This window comes from Etheostoma spectabile, unplaced genomic scaffold, assembly GCF_008692095.1.
Source record: "Etheostoma spectabile isolate EspeVRDwgs_2016 unplaced genomic scaffold, UIUC_Espe_1.0 scaffold00004112, whole genome shotgun sequence".
Lineage (NCBI taxonomy): Eukaryota > Metazoa > Chordata > Actinopteri > Perciformes > Percidae > Etheostoma > Etheostoma spectabile.
In genome coordinates, this window is record NW_022603109.1 from 14,268 (window position 1) to 22,681 (window position 8,414).

At 38.7% G+C, this 8,414-nt stretch overlaps 1 protein-coding gene across 1 annotated transcript; it reads left to right on the plus strand.

Moving 5' to 3' along the window:
• Positions 1-504: 504 nt before the first annotated feature.
• Positions 505-8,217, plus strand: asrgl1 (asparaginase and isoaspartyl peptidase 1). Its single transcript, XM_032507729.1, has 5 exons — positions 505-626; positions 1,691-1,886; positions 4,979-5,121; positions 6,599-6,753; positions 7,949-8,217. The coding sequence occupies exons 2-5, from the start codon at positions 1,700-1,702 to the stop codon at positions 8,088-8,090; spliced, it is 627 nt and encodes a 208-aa protein (XP_032363620.1). The 5' UTR covers positions 505-626; positions 1,691-1,699; the 3' UTR covers positions 8,091-8,217.
• Positions 8,218-8,414: the final 197 nt, after the last annotated feature.

Consider the following 8,414-nt stretch of genomic DNA (forward strand, 5'->3'; position numbering starts at 1 on the left):
CTCAAACCAACAAACATTTCCCTGAACATTACGGCTGATGTAACGACGCATTGCTTGACTTGCTCGTCAACAGCTTTGACCAAAGGGAAGTTCCTATTTAGGGCAGCAATGTTCAGGGGGAAAACCAAAGGCAATTGCACATTCAACTACAGTAACTGCATATCAGAAAGTAAGGAATTTAGGTAATGACTTAAAAACAGGTATTAGGCCTACTACTACTACTGCTACTACTACTACTAACACTAATCTAAATCTTAAACAATTCATTTGTATTGAATCAATACATTGATTCATACAAATGAAAACAACAAAAAAGACATTGACATTCCTCTGTAAAAACACCATAGTGAACGTAAAATTAGGCTATTTTACAAATATCATTGCATATATTTTCTATATATCTCATTTAATTTTTTACAGACATACTAAAGGTTAAACGCAGCCTGCTGCATGCTAGCAACAGTTCTATTTTATTTTGAAAGTGTTGTTATCATTTCCTGGAAAGGATGTTGCTTTTTGTGACTGCTCCGTGATATTGTCGACGGTGTGGTTTGTTTTATCTGTGCACACAGGCTTTCGTGTCGCCTGTTAGCTTTTCGTTAAGCTGTAATAGGTCAGTCTTTAGGGTAAGTAGGTGCACTGAGTATTTTCATTAAGCAAATTATAAAGTAAATTGTTAAGTTTTATACGTACCCCGGGTCGGTTGTTTTAACGTTAGCCTACTGGTTGACAGATATTAGCCATGGTAGCTCTTATACATCTTGCTTGTTACATAGTATAACGCTAGTCAACCTTTTTTCATGTGTCTCGTCAATTCGACATACCAATACACAGCTCACCAGGCGGCTCTCGTTCAATACATTTTCAAATAAATGACATACTGCTTTAGCCAACTGTTTAAATAAAACGCTAGGTTAATTTAGTTTAACGCTACTAACACTGTAAAGGTTTATAGCCCATGGGGCTTGCGCGAGACCACTGGTTAACCTTTATTCAAACAGCGGTAATAAATAATACATGACGCATTTTCAAAAGACTTCACTACGTCTCACAAATTTTGCGGTTAGACAAAGAAACATTAAGCATTATTTTGTTGTTATGCGTTTAGTGTCAAATTTGTGTTGGAGACTATCAAAGCGGTTTATCTGAGAGACCAACAGTAGACCTGAGACAACACCAATCTTTTTATCTAAGTCAATATCCAATGAAGAAACATAACATGTATTACAGACGTTACTTTTTTCTTCTTTAAACTTTTTTTTTTGTCAGAAATGAGACAGAGAACAATAAATGATCGAGGGCTTTTTGGATATTACCAGTGGTGTGATGTAAGTAGATTAAGTACAAATGTGAGGTACATTATGGGGTATTTCCATTTATATGCTACTTTATAGCCTGCCTCTACATCACAGAGGCAAATATTGTACTTTTTACTCCATATACATTTGTCTGGCAGCTTTAGTTGCTATTTACTTTACTCATTACCATTTTTTATACCTTTCATACCTAACAGAGTTAATGGACTTAAGTAGAAATAGTTACTTTGGAAACTTACAGTTGAGCAAAACAGGCAGTAATTCAGGAAATAAGACTCACAAGATCATCTTAAAACTGTTATTTACACATAGCTTGTTTAACACAAGTTTCTACATGCTGTGTTACTTGTAATCTCTCCACATTTCCTTCTCAGGTGATAGGCATGTTTCCAGTAGTGGTGGTCCATGGAGGGGCGGGTCACATCCCGAAGGCGCGGTCAGAAAACTCCACTTCAGGTGTGCGCGCAGCAGCCCGCACAGGGTACACCATCCTCAGGGAGGGGGGCAGCAGCATGGATGCAGTGGTAGAGGCTGTGACCCAGCTGGAGAATAACCCCTCCTTTAATGCAGGTAATGTAAAAACTAGGTGTACATTTAGTAATCCACATCTGCATGTTTTGCACATGTTCTGTAGGTCTACATGTGTTATGTATTTGTCAGGGTTTGACATAGGCGAAGTAAGTAAAAGTTGGGCAAGATGATTGGCCAGATGGCTGTTGTTTGATTAAAATAATTTTACTTTGAATATCAGATGTTTGCCACTTCTCCTCTTAATTGTGACAAATTACCTTTGTTGCATAATTTAAGAACATTGGGCCTCATTCACCAATACCTTTCTTTTAAATGTTTTCTTAAGAAAGCCCTTAAAAAATAGTCTACGTCTCATTCATGACTTGTTCGTAAACAGTAGAATTTTTTCCAGATGTGTTCTTAGAACGGTGAATCCCAATGTCTTCGGAAATTGAAAGCTTGTGCCCATTGCTCCTATTTAGCATAGGTAAATGCCCCGTTAGTTACCATAAAAGGGCATGAGATGGCAGGGCCGTGTCGTGTGCACACTTAGAGAAATGCCCAAAAGACGTGCCAAGGACGGTGGAGGCCTTGACTCCGAAAAAAAGACAAACTTTAGTAATTCTGAAGTGGAGGCACTGCTGCAAGAAGTTAAAGAAAAACCATATTACAAAAGTTATTAATGATTGCTCTTTGGTTTAACCAAAATACAAAATATTGATTCGTGATGACAATCATCGACATTTTAAGTTTAAGTGTCATGGCCTTGACTCATTGAAACTAGAGCTGGCTTTTCAAATAAATTAAAACAAGCGTAAAAAGATTATTGAAGTGCAAATTCAACGAATTTTTACTGAACTCATATTTGTGGATGCAGAAAAGTCTTTGTTGTTGTTTGGATTAATCATTGCTAGGGGTGTTACAATTCTCCAAATCCTTGATCTGATTACATTTTCGATTCTAGTGTCACAGTTTGATCTTTTGACTGGCTGTAGCTACGTTAGAGGAGGCTGGCAGCACTTCAATATTAATGTTGAAGAACTGACAGAAGAGCCGGTTAATGAACCTGAAATGAAATGACTCACTCCTATTGTTTTACTTAATTTGTGTGTGTGTGTGTGTGTGTGTGTGTGTGTGTGTGTGTGTGTGTGTGTGTGTGTGTGTGTGTGTGTGTGTATACAGCTGGTCTTCTTCTGCTATCATGTGTGCAGTAATCTAGCACATTAGTGCCTCCACTGGTGTGGTGGTAGAATCAAGTTCTCTTAATATATCATCCAGGCTGCACATGTGTGTTTTTGTTTTTTAAAGCTGACCGGACATGAAATGGGGGCATGACAGCATTGATGAGTCCATTTTTTATTTTGAAATTCGAGATTGTAACTTAATTTTGGTCGACTCCTTCTTGACACCCTTAATCATTACCATGTGTATTCGATTTATAAATTAATAATTTGGAAGTGTTTTGCCCCTCTTTTTCCGGGCCAAACAAGAGGCCAAAAAAATGTTGTATTTAACATAGTGCTATCAGTTAACCGCGTTAATAACGGCGTTAACGCAAACCCATTTTAACGGCGTAAATGTTTTCATTGCATGATTAACGTTCTTTTTTGGCCTAGCAAACGTTGTAGTTTTTTCAAATGCTATTGCAACAACTGGTAACGAAAAACTACAGCACCACAACGGATCTAGCTAGACTGGAAACAAAACAACAGGCATGCCACACACACTTTTTGGGGCTTGCTAGCCGGCCAAAAAGTAATAACAAACCTGCAAACTAGTTGCTGAATCGTGTAGATCCGAAGAATTTTAATTTTGTTATCTCAATAAAACAATCTTTGTTATGTCAAGATAACAAAATAATAAATTCATTATCTTGAGAAAATAAACTTTGTTATATCGAGATAACAAATTAATAAGTCGTTATCACGAGTGCTTGACGGATTAACAGTGCCTCTGCAAAATAGCCTTGAGAAGGAACTTGTTTCAATAGAACATATGTATGTCAAAGGTTGTTTTAATCGTGTAACAGAAAAATCAGATTGGACAGATTTTAACGTGTGCGCTTTAACGCACAAAATCACCCACGGTGCCTCATCATGTATTCTCAATATCAAAGAGCCCTTATTAAACTTTTAGTGTGTTATGTAGATTTTGTTTATGTAATGGATGTATACAAACTAAAAAATTTATAAAAAAAAACATTTCCCTCCAAATGGAGCGTTCTCTCCCACAGACAACACTCACCTGCCTTAAAAATGGCTTTCCCACATTCCTATTTGAAATTCCTAAATTAATGATGTTATTGATAGAAAATGCCAGCCCAGTTTTTCAAATGTGCTGCCTGTAAGAACAGCCTGCCCAGTGGCTGGTTTGAATTTGGTTGACCAATCACAACAGAGTGGGTCACCTGACTGATCAGAGCCTACTGGGCTTTTCAGAAAGACGGGCCAAGAGCTCAGAGTGTTTCAGGTGGGAGCACTGCAGCTATGGGCAGTATGAGAAACATGGAAATAGTGCACAATATAGTGTGTTTGCCATTTTAAAGAGTTGTTTGAATTCTCTGCAGTTAATTTCATTCACTATATAGTCCACTATAAAATACCATCAATGTACAGCTAATTTGAGTGTACATACGATGTACCCTACATTTTACTCCCATAGACCACAATGCAACGTGGTCGTGTTTTCCCGGAGGAGGAGAACAAGCAAAAGTGCCCATGAAAACTGAAAAAGAAAAACTGAATGGGCTTTCACTTCTAAACATAAATATGTTCAGTGAGTGTGTGGAATCTGGATTGGTTGTTTACTATATAGTTCACTATTTAATAAACACTATATAGGTGATTGTGAATGAGGGAACGTTTTTGAACACAGCTATAGTAGTTTTTTTGAACATCAAGGCATGTAACCTATTCTAGTATACCCCAAGAATACAAATATGAAGCTGAAATGTAGTATAATAGGGGCTCTTTAAGAATAACATAGTGCCTGCTCTTTCCTGCTCTGCATCAAGATGGGGGGGGGGTACTTTTATGAGTACTGCATGAGTTGTCCTGTAGTTCCGCAAATAGGCCAAATGTCACCTCTGTATACAAAGGTTTCTTTGTACTCAGAGGAAAGACTCTTAAATAATTTCTCAAATGATGTTTTAGGGTGTGGGTCTGTGCTGAACGTCAAAGGAGAGGTGGAGATGGATGCCATTGTGATGGATGGGAAAACACTGGGTAGTGGTGCCGTGTCTGCTGTACGCAACATAGCCAACCCTATCCAGCTAGCAAGACTGGTTATGGACAAGGTACTTACATTAAAATATAGGATGGTCAAGACATAACATTGGGAATTGTGTAATAAGACCCCAAAAACATGCATTAACTAGAGGTGTGACGAGAGCTCATCTCCACGAGATATTGCGAGATTAAACGTGACGAGGTAAAAACGTGTCGAAGTAAAAACTGTCTTGTGATGTCAGTACACAAATGCAGAGCAGCAGCCTTGATATTAGCATAGAAAATCCCCCGCCCATTCTCCAAAGTTGACTCTGAGTTTACTTTTGCAGTGCAATTGCTGAAGAAAAAGAAGTTGCCCATAAACCCCAGAGTTAAAAAAACGTTAGAGAGTACCGCCGCCATGACCGCCGGTCTCCCTTCTTCTCTCTCCCTCTCTCTCCCTCACCCCGTCTCTTGGCAGAGACACAGGCATCCGCAGCATGCAGTTCACTGTGGCGCTGTCTCATGCAAACCATTCTCTTTATCTGTTAAAATGAGTTGGGAAGCGGACAGCAAAACCTACCTTTACGTTTATTGATATTAAACAAACATACATGTTCTCCGTTCTTTCTATAATGGTCATAAATCAATGCTAGAGTAGCCTATTTCATTGTCACTAACCGTAGCATGCTAACGCTAGCATACTAGCTCGTGCTCAATGGCAAAACACTGCTACAACACCCACTAGTTGACCATAATCTCCAAAAGAACTACTCCCATGTCCCTGTTCTGCAGGTATTCCACAAGTGTCCCTGGTCTAGAAGAAGTCTCCCAGCTAATCCTGCCTCGGACTGACCAAAGCTGGAGAAAGAGTTATCTAGCTGATGTGATCTTACCTAGCTACTGAGCATGTGTGATTCCCAACAAAGATAGTAAAGAAGTGAGATGTCTCACTCTGTAACGAAAACAGAGACCCAAACACACAGGGTGAAAACAGGGTTTGCAGCAATGTGCAGTACAACAAAATCTTTTTCAATGAAACCATGTAAACCTATTCTGGTACAACTTCAAAATACAATTAGGAACCTGAAAATGAGCATAATACAGGTGCTTTAAGTAACCGCTACATTAACAATTTATTTCAAACTGTTAATATGGTTAAACTTTGTAAGTAATCTGTGGTTTACATGCATTCCGAACCTTGAATGTTGATCCATACGGACCGTGGATCAACTATAGCCCATAACGCCACTATACTTTTCTGATATCCTAGAAATAGTCATAGAACCTCTTGCCATAATAGCAATATTTCACACAGTACTGTAGGATCTCCATCTCAGCCAAAGCGTCAGAAACATGATAGACTTTGCCACGCTTGTGGCTAGAAGACTTTAACTGCTCAAACGGAATTTATTTTGTATAACTTAAAAGAACATTTATAAAAAATACTATGAGAAAAAAAACTCTTGTGTTTTCCATGTACAAAAAGGTTTTGGACTAGTTCAAAGATGTGTTTTACAGACGTGAACTTTGATCTCTATTTTAACTCCTTGAACTCCATTTCAGACAGCTCATGCATGTCTGACTGCAGAGGGGGCCAATCAGTTCGCCCGGTCCATGGGTGTCCCTGAGGTGCCTCTAGAGTCCCTCATCACCGACTACTCTCGCATGCGCTGGAAAAAGAACCTAGAACCTGATGCCAACCCTGTGGAGTGCCAAATGTGAGTCACAACTGGTTTGGATTTACAGCAGTTTCAAATGAAACACGGAAAAACATGCCCAAAAAAAGTCAAGACGACCATAATAACTTCTCAATCCACTCCTGCTTCATTATACACTTCTTATATGTTGATCCATACTGCACAGCAATCAATCCTTTAACTATCTCATCAGACTAGCTGACAATCAGTAAACAAATTGAACTGATTGTGACAGAAGTTTTGTAAAAAAACTGGTCATAGGATACACCTGGGGTTCCTAGCTCAAAACTCCTCTTGAAGCCTTTACTCTCCTCATCTCTTCCGAGACACATTTAAGCGACTGGAACATTCTCAATGATGGCAAGTTTTTCATTTCTTTGAGGAAGGAGGACAGGAGGGAGGATAATTAGCTGAATGAAAAGCCCCCACAGATTCTCCTAGACATATATAAATACACTACTGTATTACCTCTTCATATCTCAGAACCTCCTGAAGTATCAATGTCAACATTTATCGGAAAGTGTAATATTTCAGGAACATACTGAGCTCACAAATCCACAATGGCAGTTTGGATTATGCAGCGGGAGAAGTTTGAGGAGCTTCTATGGATGTTTGCACAGGTTATTTTGCTGTGACTCCGGGTCACTCATCATTGGAAATCTATTGTTATTGCTGTAACTCTCAGCTGACTACTGCTGCATTCTCTACAAAAGAGCAAGCTACACACTTTTCAGAGCCAAGAGCAGTGAGGACCTGATACTCAAAAAAGGGTTCTAACTTGGTGACCAGTAGAGTGTGCAAAAAAATTATTCGTATTCAAATCGCGATTCAAACTCTACTGCATTTTTGTTGTATGTCTACTGCAATCACATGATAGATAGATAGATAGATAGATAGATAGATACTTTATTGATCGCCAAGGGAAAAATTCAAGGTCCCAGTAGCTTACAGACATTACACAACATACACATACATCATTTTTTTTAACATACATACATACATACATACATACATACATACATGGAAAAAGTAACTACATTTACATACTGTGAATCGTTTTCTTTAATCGAGAAGTGGAAAAATCTGAATTGAATTGTGACATTTTCTGAATCGTACACCCCTAGTGACCAGGTTACTGTATCAAACTGATTAAACCTATGGCATTCTTTAAAAAAAAAATGAAGTAAGTCACACCTAATTCTGTGTAATTGTGTAGGGGGAAGATGGGCACGGTTGGAGCAGTAGCAGTCGATAGTGAGGGCAACGTAGCCTGTGCAACCTCCACTGGTGGGATGCTGAACAAGATGGAGGGACGGGTGGGCGACACACCCTGCATAGGTCAGTCCTCAAGCATATAGTTGGGAATGATAAGCCTTAAAGAGAGGGAGAGAGAGAGAGAATCCATAAGAATGAGAGAGAGATATCATAGTCTGACAACAAGGACCTTTGACCAGCAGAAGTTCGGCATGTTTGGTTAATTAATAAACAAAACCATGAGCTCTGTGTTTGCTTACAACATACTTTTCAACACTGCTGACTCATGTTACAAAGTTCTTAACTTGTTTTTATCCTTATGTTGACTTTCTGTATTATATTGACATATTTTCAAATGAGATATGGGATGAGATAATACCATTTATAGTGATTAGTTTGATGTGATTTTTAAAGTGGGTTTGCTAGTT

Bases quoted from the DNA above. Each gene is read 5' to 3' on its own strand.
- asrgl1 (XM_032507729.1), top strand. From the start codon at position 1,700: ATGTTTCCAGTAGTGGTGGTCCATGGAGGGGCGGGTCACATCCCGAAG. The intron at 5,122-6,598 runs GTACTTACATTA...ACTCCATTTCAG, and splicing joins CAAGACTGGTTATGGACAAG to ACAGCTCATGCATGTCTGAC. The intron at 6,754-7,948 runs GTGAGTCACAAC...GTAATTGTGTAG, and splicing joins AACCCTGTGGAGTGCCAAAT to GGGGAAGATGGGCACGGTTG.